This window comes from Colossoma macropomum, unplaced genomic scaffold (genome assembly GCF_904425465.1).
Source record: "Colossoma macropomum unplaced genomic scaffold, Colossoma_macropomum, whole genome shotgun sequence".
Taxonomy (NCBI): domain Eukaryota; kingdom Metazoa; phylum Chordata; class Actinopteri; order Characiformes; family Serrasalmidae; genus Colossoma; species Colossoma macropomum.
In genome coordinates, this window is record NW_023494798.1 from 27,961,698 (window position 1) to 27,979,429 (window position 17,732).

The following is a 17,732-nucleotide window of genomic DNA, read 5'->3' on the forward strand; positions in this document are numbered from 1 at the left end:
GATCATTACTTTCTTTTCTATCAGTTTATTTAACCCTATTACATTTGAAATGTCTAGTTTTTTGTTCCTGTCCTAAATTAATTACCTCTAATTTGTAAACTCTTACAATGATGAAGACAAATGAGACATGAGCTGATAAACCCAAGCCATACAACAAGACATCTCCGCCTGTCTCGCTTGATCAAAGGACTCTGTGCTCACAAGATCATGAGGCACACTAGCAATCTAAGTGTCTCCACAGATGGTGGTGTTGACTCTGGAAGCTGGTGCAGAGATCTGGCTTTGCTACAGTTACATAGAAACAGTTCTAGCACTAGGGCCATGTGGGATCTGCACTTAAAGAAAAAAGAGAGAGTGAGAGCAGAAGAGGGGGGATAGTTTGGGAGAGACTTTTTTTTCACAGACCATTGTAAGCAATCAGAGAGGCAAATAGAGAGCTAGAGTTAGGAGCAACAGGCAGTCCTCTCCAGAGAGACTTTGAGAGCAATGCTCAGTCCACTGACAACAATTCCACATCCAGACAGACAGGAAAAGGGAGGATTTTCACACCGCTGCTTGCTTTGGGGCCTCAGAAGTAGCCTGTCGTCTTCACGGGTATGCCTGCACCACAGACAACTCAAAGGAATAAGCTTTAGTACTACTTTTAAAGTTTAAGAGCTGGTTATGGACATTGAACTCTCTCTCTGCATGGCCTTCTTATACAATCTGGATCAAAGGGTTTGTTTCATTTTGTGTTATTTTTGAACTGGTTAAAAGGGTTTGTTGAAGTTGCGCTTCCCATGTCAGTCTTGTGAAGATGCTGCTGGTCCTTCTCATGTCATGGTGGGTGTGGATGTTGCTGGGTGCTGTTGGGGTATGGTCGCAAGCTTTGCCCCAGGCTCAGGCTCCAGCTCAGGGGCAAGAATCTTCCTCAAATCCCTGGAGGCAAATGATCCAATGGGAGAACAATGGTCGAGTATTTAGCCTGCTCAACAGCGGGGCTGAATATGTCCCTGCTCGGGGACAGGAACAGGACAGAGGCCACCGTGTTCTTTTAGCCGATAGCCCCAATCGCAGAGCCAGACCACAGGGAGGAAATGTGCGTAGACAGGCACCTTCCAGAGGTGGTTCAGAAACGGTCAGGGGACAAGCCAGACACCCCTTTGGATTTGGGCAGGTGCCTGATAATTGGCGTCAGGGTACAGCTGGGACAGGTGAATCGAGTCGGTTTCAGTCGTCCTCCAGCACTCGTTACAGAACTTCCTCTGGTTCTTCCTCATCTTCTTCATCTTCATCTTCCTCATCGTCTTTCAACGTTCCACCTTACCCACAATACCCTTTCCAACAACAGTCATCCTACCCTGTTCCATATGATCCAATGGAACCGCCATTCCGTGGGACAGGATATTCCACAGGCACGGGTGGAGGATTTGCAGGAGGAGGCTATGCTGGTGGTGGTTATTCTGTTGGAAGCTACGGGGGTGGTGGATTCACCGGAGGAGGTCTGGCTCCTGTGCCTCCAAGGACAGACCTTACTGATGATGGTTACCGCTTCTATCCACCATATGGTCAACCACATCCTGGTGTTCCTGCCCAACCTGCACAACCTTCATTCTCAGATGGTCTGGACCGCCGGTACACCCACAGCTTGTACAATGATGACACAGCAGGCTTTCCTGATACAGCTAATGCAGCAGGATCAGTTTCCAATGGAGCTACAGCTGGTGTTGGGACAGCAAGCCAGCCCGCTCTGCAAAGTCCCCAGTATGAACAGTTTCCACCCTTCGGAAGGCCCCAGCCACTTGTTCCGTTTGTGCAGCAACCTGCACGGAACCCTCTCACCTCCAATGTTGCAGAGAACCCCAGTGTCAGCGTAGGAAGTGTCTACCGGCCTCAACAAAGAGGTACAGTCCTCACAAATCATCACATAATATATTTCCTTAGCTTGTAGTATTGAACTTGCCCCACGGTAATTTTCAGTTTTATGTACAAATCAAAATAGCAGAGTATTTGCAGTCATACTTTTTTGTTGCCTCCCTAATTCCCAGCTGTCGTTACTGTACCGCATAGCTAGATTATGCCTATATTTTTCCGAGCATGATGACAAATATCTATTCTGTATAGCTGCAGAAAGTTTACAGAGGTGCATGAGCTATAGTGTGACACAGTGTTTAGCACACCACAGAGGAACTGATTTGTAATTCAGTTGCACAGCTGGCAGTAATGTGAAATGGATGCACGTGTTAAGCTAGCTTCAAACTCTCTCTCCCTCTCTCTCTCTCTTTCTCTTTGAGGGAAAGGAAGTGAGAAAAAAAGAGCAAGATCTAAAAAATGTACTTCTCCTGCCATCTCTATGTGTTTCCTGGCAAGCATGACCCCTCCGGGTCGGACAAACTTAAAGCCCAGGGGACTCAAACCGCACTGCCTGATTCAAAAGTTATTTGCTTGTGCAGCTGGGAATGGACATTATTTTCTACTAGATTTCCCTATTTGTTTCTCTGAAACCCTCTGAACATTAAGATTCTGCTCTGACATCATACATTCCCCATCCCCCCTTGCACTGTATTTCAATTTACAAACAAAGGAACAGCGAGTTCATCTCTTTGCTATTGACCAGGTTATTGGAACCAGGTGTTGAGGGTATGTGGAGCATATGGACAGGCGTTCATCATCAAATGCTCTCATTGTTTGAGGGCTTGGTAGCAGTTATTGCAATGACTTCATCAAGTCAAAGGGTGGGTAGTGGGTAAGAGGGGGGCTAGTTTACAGGGTGAATGATCCCAGTATGTGCAACGAAGGGTGGAGTGAAGTGCTCAGGGATTTTGGCAGTTAGGGGTGGGGGTTGGCGTGTACATTGTGGGGGGGTGGGTGTTACTCTAACACATGTATCGCAATGGAAAGTCCCTGCCACACATGGGGTCCATTGCCTCAGGAAATAGAAAATATTTATCTGGTTCCAAAAGTGCAAAGTGTGTGTGGTGTGTTGATTAGAGAAGGGGTGACTCAGGGAGGCCATGAGACTCATACACATTCATAGCTGAGGCCAAAGTGTGAGGCTTATTTCGTAATACGAAACTCACGTTGCACTTTTCCTTTTGTTTTCCATGCAATCTACTTAGTTTTTAAATAAACAGTCATAAGGCTGATGGAAAGAGGTGGACACCCTGTTTATGGGAAGTTACGCAAGGAGGGGGAACATGTACATAGAGTTATACTGGACATGAAGAGGTGATGTGATTGCAAACATATGGAAGCTTCTTTTTTGCTTCTCAAAAGTCAAGCAATATTCAGTACTGCGTAAAAGACCACCTCTTATGTATTTGACCCCCTAAAATCCCAGACTTATTACATATTAAGGCTTATTATTTAGTAACTACAGGGACTTCAAAGCAAACTAGTTGAGCTTTCCTAGGTTAAAAAAAAATTGGGTCTGCCGGTGGAACCCGGCCATGTAAAGGGTTAATTTCCAGTCAAAATGGCCAATAAGTATGTCATTCATTAGTCTGAGATATTTCTGAGAAGATAGTTTGTATGATTTTCAGAAATAAGCAAGGGGAAAGTTAAAAGGATATTAGTGGGGGAAAAAACAGGAGTTCAAAAAACTAGAGTTCAAAAAATGATTAAAAATCAGACTCCTAATAACCGTGCAAGACCCGATAGACCACCAAAACCGTCAGATAATAGTACTTAAAGTCTTCTTTTCAAGAGAAAATAAAGCTCCATTTTTGCTTCAGATGTGAAAAAAATGTTTAGGTGTTTCTGTCCATTGAAAAACTGAAAGCAAGGCTCACAAATTAGATGTACTTGTTGAAGCTTCTGTGACTGGAAATTAAATAAATGAAGAGTTTGCCCAGCACTGTGCATCAGCAGAAAAGGACAAACACCTCATGTTTAGTTCAGTAGCTGAAGGATTGTCATGAGCCCTCATCTGTTAACACCATGACAGATTCCACACCTACCAACTTTAACTACTCTCCATGTTTGTGTTAAGTTGTTTATCTGAGTAATCACTTCCACTGTGGGCTTGTGAAGCTACACAGAAAATACTAGCTGTAAAACTCAAGTAGTCACATCCCATTAAATAACACCATTTGTTCTTGTGAAGAAAATTGTTAAACTGAATGTGAACTTTTAAACCTCTGTTTTAGTTGACCCGTGACCCTGAGGGAGAAGCGGCTTAGAAGATGTGTGTGTGTGTGTGTTTTAGTTTTGAGTGTTTGTACCACATGAGTAACATAATTAACACTAAGAAGCAGACAAGTCCATTTAACTTTGCCAAAAGCCTGCCAGAGGAACAAACCTGTGTCTTACATGCTGCAGTGGTTTTATTATTGGGTTGTGTGTATATTTTTGTTATTTATGAATGTTAAATGACCAAATGAGTACCAAGATATAATTAAGAGGTAGGTTCTGAATTGGAATCTAAAGCAAACGGTTATGTAATGCAAGGAAAAGTAATATAATCCAAGTGGGGGTCAAATGTAGGAATGAATACAGTTGCACACTTCAACATACACCTGGATGTTTTATGTGTCTTAAAAACATATACTCACCACAATACCTATTAGATACATACACAAATAAAAGGTTATTGAAGCACATTTATTGTGTGCATATAGCATGTCGCTGCTGTTGGAAGAAAACCTTGTATGTCCATTTTTGTCATTTTTCAGTTTTTGACATAATTTGAAAATGCCTGTTGCCCTTTACATTGTGTGTGAATTTCATGATAAATGGACCAAAATAAATGGCCCAAAATTACTTGGGAAAATGTCTGGTTCCACTGACTTACATTACAAGTAAAGTAGGTTTTTTCTATCTCCTATAAAGTTACTGTTTTGGAGATAAAAGGTTTTCTTCCAATAACAATGATAAGACACTCTCTCTCTCTCTCTCTCTCTCTCTCTCTCTCTCTCTCTCTCTTTTTCCTTTTGAGAGAGAATGAAGTAGGGGAAAAGACTCCCATTGGAAAGCCACTGCTTTTCACACTGTCATTACACTATTTACTAGGCTTGACCCAGGAAGCTTCTTGAGGCCTAGAAGTCTGCTTCAGAGAGGGATGACAAATTGGATGTGTACATAGAGCTGAAAGAGCCGAAGCTCTTTCAGTGTATAGAGAACACTCCTCATGCCCTAAAGGACAGTATGGGCAATATACTATAGATTAGTCCACAGATGTTTTCAAGACACATAAGATGATCAGCTGTTAAAGTATATAGATTGTATTCACCCTTGTTGGGCAGGCTTTGGACAAAGACAGCTTATCTGTGTTCTAAAGTTACACCACTTAAGACTCAAAGGGTCACTCTGGCTAAAATATTAAAAGCTGAAGCATTTGCTACATTTGTTGTAAATATGCCTACTCACCTCCAACAGTGTTGCTACAGTAGACTTTAAAATGAGATTTATTTGACCATTTAAAACTAGGAAACTCCCTTTCTGACGATGTATCTTGAAATTGGAAGGTACTTCTGAAAATCTACAAGGACTTTGGGGTGGATACTTGGGGAAGGGCTGTTTAAATAGTTACAATCTGTATTTATTAGCCTTTACATCACCATCATTATTATTATTTTTGCCTTTATTTACAAAATCCTGCTGGAGATTACAGGAGTGTCCTGGCCAAGATAGGCAGCAACACAAAACAAGTTGTTCCCCTTACAAATAAATAACGCATTACAAACGTGAAACAGAAGAATCAATATTCAACAACCCACAATAAATCATTTAAATTACTGACAAACATTTTTTCCTAGTTCCATTTTTTGACGAATGTTTTTAAAACAATTCGATGACACAAGAAAGAAATTTCAATCAGACGGTGCAGCAAGATGTGTTATACAAAGGGTACTGGGGGGTCTGAGACCCCCTAATTAATTGCTTGGACCCCCTGAATGTCTCAAAATCAATATTCTGGAGGTTTCCTCAAAATAAACTTATTATGCTGTCTATTAGGGTAAAATACAAATTCAGGGAAAGAAATTCATTGTTTAGCCTGCTTCACCCACGAAACGGTGAGATTCTGTCTTTGATAATGTCAATTAACTAGTAATGCAGCACCGGTTTGCCTCTAGGTGAAGCTGTAGCAAATTACCAATGCTGGAGTAGCCAGTCAACCTGGGACCCCCCAGATACCAGGGGATATTTCACACGCTGTGGTGCAGCATAACTAAAGACATATCAGTGACTACGTTAGCAGTCAGGAATTCGTTATTGCCACTGCGGGGTTCCCAGTGGATGTATGAGGTATTTGTGTAATGCATGCTGGATATCGTAGTGAGGAAACACTGATGGACAAAAACACAAAAAGGATACATATCTGTTTAACCAATGAGTCTGAGGGATATGGTGCTGCACTACAGAACATAACATAGCATGATTAATAACATATGACATGCTAATTTTAGGCTGGAATGCTCTGTTAATAAGTCCATAGTTTTTAAACTGGTAGAAAGTCATTACAAAGTGCTTTTACAGTATGTTGATTTTATACTTATATTTTTAGTATACGATGATCTAATAAGCTGTTCCTTTATGACGCACTTTTCACTGGAAGTGTTAAGTGTTACAGACATTAGCTGTGACAGCTACCAGGGCTTTTTTTCTGTCCTTATATTTATTTTTCTGTTTTTCTAACAGACTTGGTTTCAAGCCCAGTTTGGAAGCAGCGGGGATGTGAGATCATTGTTGTTATGCACGACTCCCCCTCTGCTTTCTTCCCTATCACACACTGTCGTTCTATCTATTTGAACTGCTTTTTTCTTGACCTTGAAACCAGACTCGGTAAAATATTGATATAAAAGCGCATTTATGAAGCTTCACTATTGTCTTTCGGTGGGTACTTGCAATTCAAATTTTGCTATCTGAGTCTTCTAAGATTTATGTTCACACAAGAAGAGGACCAACTAAAGATGCTGTGGTACAAGGCAACAGTTAAATATTTAACAGGATAGCATATTCATCAGGTTTCAAAGTATTAGGATAATGAATGTTTGTGTTGCCATCCAATGTCTGTGCTGAGTTGTCTCTTGTCATTAGGCCTACCCGACCTGGTTCCTGACCCTAACTATGTCCAGGCCTCCACATACATCCAGCGATCCCACATGTACTCCCTACGTTGTGCGGCTGAGGAAAAATGTCTCGCCAGGTAAATACTTGAGTCTAAATAATGTTTAAACCCTGGGTTTATTGCTCAGTTATGAATCTTAAGATTAAATCATAAAAATTATTCAGTAACCATCATAAATCATTTGGTAACTACCACGAAGCTAACCAGGAATGTGTACAGACAGATGCCAGGGGGCTTTTGAGCCTCTGCCCAATTGCCTTCAGACTGCACAAGTGCCCCCTTGGTTGGTGTTAATGTTTATGGCCTCTTCAATTGTTTAAGATCCATTTTTGTGAGGGACAGTTAACTCAGCTTTGCCCCAGGAATAGCTAGTGGGAGTTCACACATCACTGTGGTTATATTTGCACATTAAACCACAGTTAGTTCCAACCTTGCAATGCGATTGGCAGAGAGGCCAGTTTCTCCCAAAAATGGCACTCCGAAAACATCTCTTTAGGTATCACTACACCTTATTTGCCTGTAGCAATGACTTTACTACTAACAAGCCTGACAAAAAGCAAAATGAAAATGACCCGTGCAGCAACGATCTAATCAAAACTCCTATTGTAATCAACAAAGCTGTATTCACTGTACAGGAGTGGAAGAGCTCAGTTTTAGTTTCCCGCCACTCTCTACCAAAACATGGATAAATTAGCCAAAAACAGATGGCAAGAGACTAACTTATGAAGTGGAGAAAGGTGAAAAGTTGAACATTTCTCTAATTCTCTAATAATGCCAGCCTGCTAGAAGTTTCAGACAGTAGTGCCATGTTTTAATCTGCTCTGAGCTTCTAATATTGCTTTTAAATGTGTTACACACATGCAAAGTGTGTAGCTAGAGCTCTTAAGCTATTGGCTGATAAGTATGTCGTTTTTTTTGCCTTGCTGAATTTGTGTCAAAATTGTGCCTAAAATCTAAAAATTAAAATCAATAATTGGCATAATTGCTGATATAACTGCAATAATACATTCAAGGTCATGCTATACTGTGAGACACTGGTGTGTTGATCTACTCTGCCTTCAGCCTTGTGCCTACAACTGCAGCACACTAGTGTCAATATCTAAACAACCAACGGTGGCAATAATAATTAATTTATAGTTGATAACACATAGTGACAGTGCTAATAGCATGCTAAACTATTTTCCATTACCTCAAAACAGATCTTAAACACAGTTTTTCGAGGCAACATGGGCTTCTAAAAGACAAGTATAACTTATATTCAATATCTAGTTGGATAGTGTTGTGGTTAACACTACAACCCAAATGCTGCAGGCAGGAGTTCAGAAATGCCAACAATTTAAGCTGCTTTGGCAAAGTCTTCCAACTCTTCCCTCTGAAACGAAATTAAACTGTCATTTTGGGTAACAGTGTCTGCTATATGCTGTGATTTAAATTAAATGTAGTTTACATTCAGATTACCCATTTTCCCTTTTGAGCCCCTGACACAAACCTGTAAGCTATGTACGTTTGTGAGTGAAGAATTTAAGTGTATTGGTTTACATGTAATTTATTTAAATGAGAAGTATGGCTACTTACTGCTTATTCTCTTTTTGCACTTCATAACCTACACAATGTTTCTCTTTTCACAGTACAGCCTACAGCTCTGACACCACAGACTATGATGTTAGAGTGCTGCTGCGGTTTCCTCAGAGAGTTAAGAACCAGGGGACAGCTGATTTCATGCCCAATCGACCCCGTCATACCTGGGAGTGGCACAGCTGTCACCAGTGAGTCCAACCTACTGTCTTTATTTCCTATCTGTTCCATCGGTAGCAGGACTGGTTTGGATTGAAGTGATTTACTGGGATCTGCAGATGAAAGCAAAGCAGAGTTTTAAATCAGTACTATTATAAGACTGATAGCAGTCACTTATTAACATTTATGAGGTGCAGGTAATGGACATTTATTCAAGTCTGCTTGTTGAGTATAAAAACTTCACCTCTTGAATAAGAGCAATCTCGTCTGAAATACAAGTTCTGATGTCATTTTTTCTCATTTTGGCAGCACTTAGTCAGATTTTCTCTTTGGCTAATGGATTAGACTATAAGCCTGTTTAGCTCTTGTCTCATTTAATGCTGCTGCCAGCGGTCAGTATTATCAGGTTTGGGCTGCTCTTTACTGCTCTGAAAATTTTGACAACTTTTTTGGTATTTTATGTATGTTATTTGACTGAACTCCAGACAAAAAAAAGGTTACTATTGGTCCTGTTGAACCTGGATAAGTTTTGCCGGAGGACCCTCTGGGGTCCACAAACTTGTCCATGCATCAAATTCGATGTTTGTTTATATATATTTCCAAACATTTCCTAAATCTGTAGAGTCGCCCTTTCCATCATGACATCGTATGTGACTCACATCCAGAGTTACGAGGCTATGAAGCGGGGTTAAGGTACACATCATCTGCCTTTCACCATGTGTAATTGGTGGATTTGTTTGTCTATCTACATTTTGTCTGCAACTGACCAATGGACAATCATGAAATCACTAAGGACTTACACGTCACATAGGAAGCCATAAAGCTGCTGAAGTGGCTGAAGTTTGTAAAGTAGTGACGACCATAATATGTAAATAGTCCTTACAGTCTGAGAGTAGACTGAAGTGTAATTGTCTGAACCTGGGGCTCCCTAAGTAAGAAAAGTCCTGTTCCAATCCAGCTCATGCTAACAGAATAACAAAACCTGGTAATGAGGCGTGTTGTTACTGTGGCACTTGTCACATAACAGAGACGTGAACATTACATGCTGTTTGTGGAATGTTAGGAAAGTAACACAGATGCTTTATCCCATACCAGCCAGTTAAATACCAACAAATTACATTACACAACCTCCCCTGGTTACAAATGATCCAGTTCAAATAGTGCCTGTGTGTTTTATGGGAGCCTAATATATAATACTAATATATAATAATATAATAAGTGTAAAGATGAGCATTTGTCATGACCCATGGAAAAAATCGATTTTAGCCAAACTGTTTCTTTACCATATAAGCATCATTTGGACAGATTAATTACTTGCGTTAAGCATGACATGGCACAGTATAGCATGAAATGTTTCACGCCTGAAGCAAAGGTTTCCTTTAACAGTGGACAGTCATAACTTCTGACCAGTGCTTAGATATTCATAAAAGCTGTGAATATCTGAACTTTATCTCAATCTTACTAGCATTCACATGAGCACGAATTTCTATTGTGCAAGTTTAGTTTTCACTTGGCTGAGCTAGACTTACTCGCTTATCATTGACGGATACTAGTTTTTGTGTGTTTGTTTGTTTGTTTGTTTGCTTGGTATTTTTTGTTTGTTTGTTTGTTTTTTTTCGGATGACAGATGTAAAATTATTCTAAAATTTAATAATAAGCAGTGAACACTAACTAACCAACTAGAATAAGCTAAAAACTACAATAAATTAACTAACTTATGAGCAAGTGCATCTAGCAGGCCTATGCAGAATAACCATAGCTAAGACAAAAGCTAACTGTAAGGTACAGAATTTTTTGTGGCCAAAACATCACTGCTGGTTGTAAAGCAAATCTCATAGATTTCATATTTTCTTAAATTTGTGATCATGCAATTCTATTGGCAGATTTTAACAACGTTTAAAACAAGTCAGATTATCTGCCAATAGAAAAAGAAACTTTTACTTGATAAAATGTGCACAAAAATAAAATAATCTTAGAATATTCTTACAGTGTAATAAAAATATCACATATAGGTATCCACGAAGATGTTTGTACTTGACAAGATGTTGATTTTTTTGCAGGGTTTTGCATTCATGACTCTGAATGACCTTAATAAACCACATAATAATGTGAAATTTTGAAAAAATCAGTGAAATTCTACACAACTTCAATACTGAACACTCTGATCATTGCTGTATGTGCAGATGCAGTATGTGAGATTCCTGTCTAATGCAAATGTAGAACCTTCCAAAGTATAAATCTACATTCAATTTAAACTGTGTGACAGTGACCAAATGAGCCTCTATCTTCTTGTATTATAACTCAAGCATTCATTTTAGTCTGTTTACTATGCATAACATAACTTGACATATTTTATCCAGAACTTTGATGACAGAAATTTCAAATGAATGTTTGGAGCTCTCTGTTTTAATACACTGATTGCCCCAGTGTTTCTGCATACTTTGCTGAAGTTGATAGACTTACTTACACACTTTTCTAAATGAATATGAATGCCGTCTATCAAACGGCATGTCCAAACTGAGCTTTTTATCCCAGCCATGAACACCTGTGCTGTGTGTCACCTCCTCATCCTGGAGGATTTAGTGCTGTTGGCTGGGGAGTGCGTACCAGTTATGGGAAACATTCTATCCCAGTGGAAACTCTGAGTCTTGTTCCCTGTCAGTCCCTCGTCTGGTGGAAAGTAGTGTGCATTCCCCCTGTAGCAAGCCCTCAGCTATTTCAGCAGTGCTTCCAAAACTGCCTTACGCCGTAACACGAAACATGAGGTAAAAAAGGGCGGCGTGACATATTGGGTTTGATTCCTTTTGATTCGACATGCTCCAACATTTACATCACCTGCCAGACTCTTACCAAAAACAAGGCTCACCAAAGCATTTAATTGCAGTGCCGGGCAAGTGCCCACTATTAATTCCAGTAAGTAAGTTATACTGGGGAAATCCAGTGACTCTATAGATATTGGATATTTCTACTGCTGAAGTCAAGGATTTGTAGAGTACTGTGCAAGTCAGAGACCACCCTTCATTAAATTTCCACTGAAAACAGAAATAGATCTGAAGCAAGAGTGGAGCTAGATACCCTCCTATCTCTCAGAGATGAAAGCATTTAATACTGCTTATCCTATAGTCTGGATTGTAAGTGGATTGTCTTACATCTCACATCTTACATCTCAGAAATATCTCCTGAAAAATCGATAACTTGCATTTAATGGCCCTTTTAATTGGATATTAAATAAATAAAGAGTGGTCTCTGACTTTTGCACAGTACTGTATCAGGATGTGTTGCATTCTTTTGGCTTATTTTAAATTCCCAAGACTTACAAACATTACTTTACTAGCAAAACAGTTTTGAGAGTGCGCAGTAAAAGGTGTTAGGCGAGTCTAAATTGTTGTTTTTAGTGCCAGTCACTGCTTGTTCGACAGCACTATTTTGTCTGTGACTGATTGAATTGGCCCCCTGGCACACTAACCTGACATTATCAACAAACACAGTGTTCTCAAGTTGTTCTGAACTGACAAGTAAAATGAACGAGTGCAAATGGAAGAGAATTTCTTGCATTGTTGGTTTTATTAGATTATGCTGGCTGAATGAGTGGACCAGTCCATGCAAATTTCACCAAGGAATACCAAGGTCATTCAGTCTAGATGTTATATCATAGCCTTCTTTCTCTCTCTCCTCTCTCTCTCTTACAGACATTACCACAGCATGGATGAATTCAGTCACTATGACCTGCTGGAGGTCAGCACAGGCAGAAAAGTAGCTGAGGGACACAAGGCCAGCTTCTGTCTGGAGGACACCACGTGTGACTTTGGCCACCTTAAACGCTATGCCTGCACCGCTCACACACAGGTACAGCGCCTCATTTCAATGCACAGCCTTTTCATACACAGATTAGCCGACAACCCAAAGCAAATTCACCAGAATTAAAATAACACCAAGCGCTGTGCATTTGAAAGGAGAGTAGTCACACCATTTATTGTACCATGCATGGCATGTAAGTTTTGCAGAATGAAAAAGTTTTTGTAAAGTTACAAAAATTAGCTTTTCTTTTCAAAATAATATTTTTTTGCTCCTCCAGGGTCTCAGTCCAGGTTGCTATGATACATACAATGCAGACATTGACTGCCAATGGATTGACATCACGGATATCAAGCCAGGAAACTACATACTGAAGGTAATAATCATGTTCCACTAGTGTTTTTAATCCATTTCTTGGATCATATTGAAAACTGACCTTTTATGCTGCAGATATTGGTCCAAGATAGGGCTGCTGTTTAGACCACTTTTGTCCAAGACAAGTCTGACACCATGACTGATCAAGATTTTGCCAAGATATAGTCTGAAAGGCCCCAGACCAAGTTAAAGGGGAATTACACTATTTTTTTATTATTATTTCAGAGTGGTTTGATGTGAAATGCTTAATTCTATACAATAGTGGTGATAAGAACCAGTAATTATTATATTAACTAGTAAGTAATGTCTACAACAAACATATAGCCATTTATTTACTATCCAAAAGCATCTGTAAACACGTTTTCTGAGTTTTATATGTGTTGCTGAAAATATATATGTTTTTCCAATAATGCTTTATCTCAAAACTATTGTAAAACAATGTCTCAGGAATCGGGCAGCTTGTAATAACTTTCTGTGAAGAAGCTTTTAGAGGCATTAAACTCTGCAGACATCTGGTTGTTATCACCAACACTGTGAAGGATTCTCACTCAATAAGTTTCTCCAGAATGGTGTATTTTGCATCAAACTGCTGACAGACATATTGGAAAATTGGTGGAATTCCCCTTTAAGAGTCCAGATGAGTGCAAAATAGAGTCAAGATGGAGACCCAAAAAATTTGACTCCTCTTCAAGGCCTAAACTTAACTAGTTTTTAACTGCTTCCAGTACATAGTGCTTGATCTTTTCAGATCATTTGGTTCAGTCATATTAAAGTAGACTATAAAGTCACTAGAGAGTCACTTAGGTCGATAGAGTTAATGCTTTGAATTCTAGAGCTATTACTTTCATTGTGCTGTACTGCTTATATAAATTTATGTAGATAATTAATTACACAGTTATGTAACAAAATGCATTTACACTTTTATAGTTGATAGTTTATATTCTGTATTGAGAGGCTCAAGTCTTATATTCGTGTATCGAGAGCAAGAAAAGTCTGACTGCAGAAATTGTGGAGTTCAAGGCAAGTCAGTAAAAAACTATAATCAGAAACTTGAATATTGCAGCATCTTGGACCAAAGGTTTGGCCACTGTGATATGCAATTATATGCAATATATGATATGCAAATGTTTGTACACCTCCAGTCAAAAGACATGTTTTGCTGATTTTCTAAGTGAAAATAAGTTGACACATCTTCTACATGGAACAAGCTTAAATATAACACTTTTTTTTTGCTTTGAGTTTAACATATTGGAAAAAATAAAACATAAAATATAAACTGTGCTGTAACTTTTGCACAGGCAAATATGTTACATTCAGCAAATATACAGTAATCATGCATTAAAATGTGTTTTATGTATAGGAAATGTTAACTTATCTTCAGTTAGAAAATCAATGAAAACATATTATTTGACCAGGGCACCCAAAATTTTGCATGACTGTACTTACAGGACCTGGGTTATTTTGTATGCCCATAGCCATTTGTATAACTGATTTCCAACAGCAAGTATTTCTCAAACAACACTAATGCTACGGGCAACAGCACCGAATGTCATTAGTGATAACAGTCATAAAGAGGTGTGTATCTCATTACTCTATATGTGAAAAGAATATCCTGCAAGACAGATGAAGAGAACGTGCTAGAGCTTGCTGGATATTTGGCTGAAGGGGCTCTTCACTTTATACCAAAGACAACAGCAGCCGCTGTAGGACAGTCTTCCAACAATGTAATATGAATGATGCTGCTGCAATGTGTTTGGTATGCTCCTGTTTCTTATGGTGCTGTCTGTGCTAATAAACGAGGCAAATACAGGCATGCCTAATGTCTAATAGGGAAAAAGTGGCTTGTTATTTCTGACTCTTTGGAAGAAGATGCCAGGATTGGCTGCCTTTGAGAGCTTTGTAAATCCAGATGATTGAATCTGACCCTATTGCCAAAAAATATTAATCAATGCTATGGGCAGTAAGATGTTTTTCTCTTTCTCTTCTGAACTCCAGCTCCAGGTTAACCCCAAATACTTGGTGCTTGAGTCAGATTTCACCAACAACATTGTCAGGTGTAACATTCACTACACAGGCCGCTTCGTCACGACAACAAACTGCAAGATTTCCCAGTGAGTAAATCCTATTCATGCTTTTAAGTCTAAGGCTAAGTAAGTCAAGAGTTACTACTGTCATTTTGCTCTAACATTTAAAAGTAATTTCATTTTATACAGTTGACAATATATATACATATATTGATGTTCTGATTTAGAAAAAATGGTCACATTCAATGCAATGTGGCCTGTGCTAAAGTTATGGCGCATTTCGAGTGTGTGTATGTATTTTATATATATTTTATGTGTATACTTCATTTCACGTCACTGGTAAAAGTGACTGATTCTCACAGCTCTGTTTCTCATTGTTACTCTGATAGGTCTCTAATGGCAAGGTTTCTTCTTTCTTCCTTTTTCTTGCCACTGTTGCCATTGGCTTGCTCATGGGGGCTTGTACCCAGATGTTTCTGTAAAGCTGCTTTGTGACAACACCTGTTGTAAAAAGCACTGTATAAATAAATGTTAACTTGACTACATATATTTCATCCTGTTTGCTGTAAAGGATGTTAACCTGAGGTGTTCAAACCATTGCATATGACAGTACTTCGTAATTGCTGATGTTAAAATATGACAGACATGCCACAAATATATATACCTCATATCTCCGTATTTGTTGTTTGTCAGTTTTTTACATAATTTGAAAATGCCCTTTATATATATATATATATTATATATATATATATATATATATATATATATATATATATATCTTTCTACTAATAAACACAATTATGGTATTCATTGAAATTTTAGAATCTGAACTTTCAACAAAATGTTACAATATATCACTCTTGATCACTACGACTTTTCCACAAGCTGTTCCAATGTGGAATCCACCAAAGAAAAAGCTTTTTATATAATTTAAATCACTCAGTGGGCGTTTTGCCTTTGTTAAGTGGCTCTATGATTCATTAGTGATTCATTACACGCTTCTAACTCCAGGCATTGTTTTTGTTTGTGTTTGTCTTTGCAGGTCCTGATCAGCTGCTCGGGCAGACTCAGTGAGGCAGAAGCTCATGTCCTGCCATGCGCTGTTCCATTGAAATGTGAATGGAATACAAGTTGTTCAAGTTTTGTTGTTTTTGCCCACATTGTTGTTTATGTGTTGTTCTGGTCCCATAAGCCAATTGCAAGCTTGGGCTCAGCATGTGAGAGCATGCACTCAGGCATACAGAGAAACCCCATTCACAAGAACACAGTGGGGCTATTTTTCTTGCCTTACCCTTTTCAGCAGGTACAATATGTAGACGGCAAACAAGTGATGCACTGAATTTACATGATTCAAATGTGTCAGTTCCACATGTGTTACATCCAGTGTTGGTGTGGTTACTCTATAAAAGTAACCAATGATAAATACAATCCATTACAAATGACTAATGGCTTCCCCTTAACTGTAATGGGATTCCTTTAATGATTACGTCCGGGAAAAATAGTTTCATTATTTTACTTCTGTTCTGTTCTTGAAATTTGGACCAGTAGAAAATAGAAAGGAAAATGAATTTTAGTCAGGCTTGGTCTGTTTGGACGTTTACTCACTCTTTTCTTCAGCACAGGGATTTTTTTTCTACCAGCTTCCTATTAACAGCATTAGATGCTTTAACAGATTGTTCACCAAGTTAATGTCACTTCCCGCGCTCGTGCTGTGTTGCTCACATTCACTATCAAAGTCACACAGTCATCTGTCATGGGCAGCACACAAGCACAAATTATGTGCAACGGCAGGCACAGATAATCTACATAGAGGAAATTTACGTTTCAAAAGCATTCTGCATCATTAATGCTGCTCTGTTAGAGATGTGAGTAACACAAGTAATTTACTTCTTATTAAGTCGGTAACTGTAACGTGATCACAGGACTTAAACTGTACTGTGTTACACTATTTCATTACAGGGAAAACATAATTACATCGCTATAACTTGTTACTTTGTGCTTCATTACCCCCAACACTGGTTGCATCGACTCAATTGTTGCCAATAGATTTGTGTCTGAAAGACAGTAATTGTGTTGATGTTGAATCTTTTATTCATGTATTAACTGTTTGACACAAGTGAGTCTTGTAAATTCAAAGCACCACACACACACACACACACACACACACACACACACACACACACACATACATAAATAGATTCATACACAGCCGTATGCAAATATTTGGGTGCCACAGGTCAAATTACATGTTTTGTCGATGTTATTCTATGTACATCCTGTACAGAAAATATGCTTAAATAAGGCATTTTTTGCAAATTCTCTGCACAGTTCTATTTATTTGTTAAGTTTAAAACATTCGGAAAAAAAAAAAACAAACATATGAACTGTGTCACAGTAAGTATGTATGAAAATGTATTACAAATACAAAACATGTAATTCAACTGGCGGGAAAATATACAGTACTGTGCAAAAGTTTTTGGCAACGGAGAAAATTACGATTAAAAAGCTAATCATCTGGTCACTAAGCATTTATTCACTCAAAAAAAATCTTATATCAAAAACAATACAAAATATAAATAATATGTATTTCATATTTCGCATTTATTGCCAAGATAAATGGTTTTGCACAGTACAGTATATATGTATGTACAGATACTCTCTTACAAATGATGGTTCTTCAAGGGTTCTTTAGTTAAGAAAATGGTTCTATATAGAACCATGAACACTGAAAGAACCCTCTGTGTGATTAAAGCGTC

The 17,732-nt window shown here is 38.7% G+C and overlaps 1 protein-coding gene across 1 annotated transcript; it reads left to right on the forward strand.

Moving 5' to 3' along the window:
* The first annotated feature begins 301 nt into the window (after positions 1–301).
* loxl1 (lysyl oxidase-like 1) lies at positions 302–16,982 on the forward strand. The gene is made up of 7 exons (XM_036585160.1): positions 302–1,883; positions 7,018–7,126; positions 8,677–8,814; positions 12,472–12,628; positions 12,858–12,953; positions 14,948–15,063; positions 16,019–16,982. The coding sequence occupies exons 1-7, from the start codon at positions 797–799 to the stop codon at positions 16,023–16,025; spliced, it is 1,710 nt and encodes a 569-aa protein (XP_036441053.1). The 5' UTR covers positions 302–796; the 3' UTR covers positions 16,026–16,982.
* The last annotated feature ends 750 nt before the right edge of the window (positions 16,983–17,732 follow it).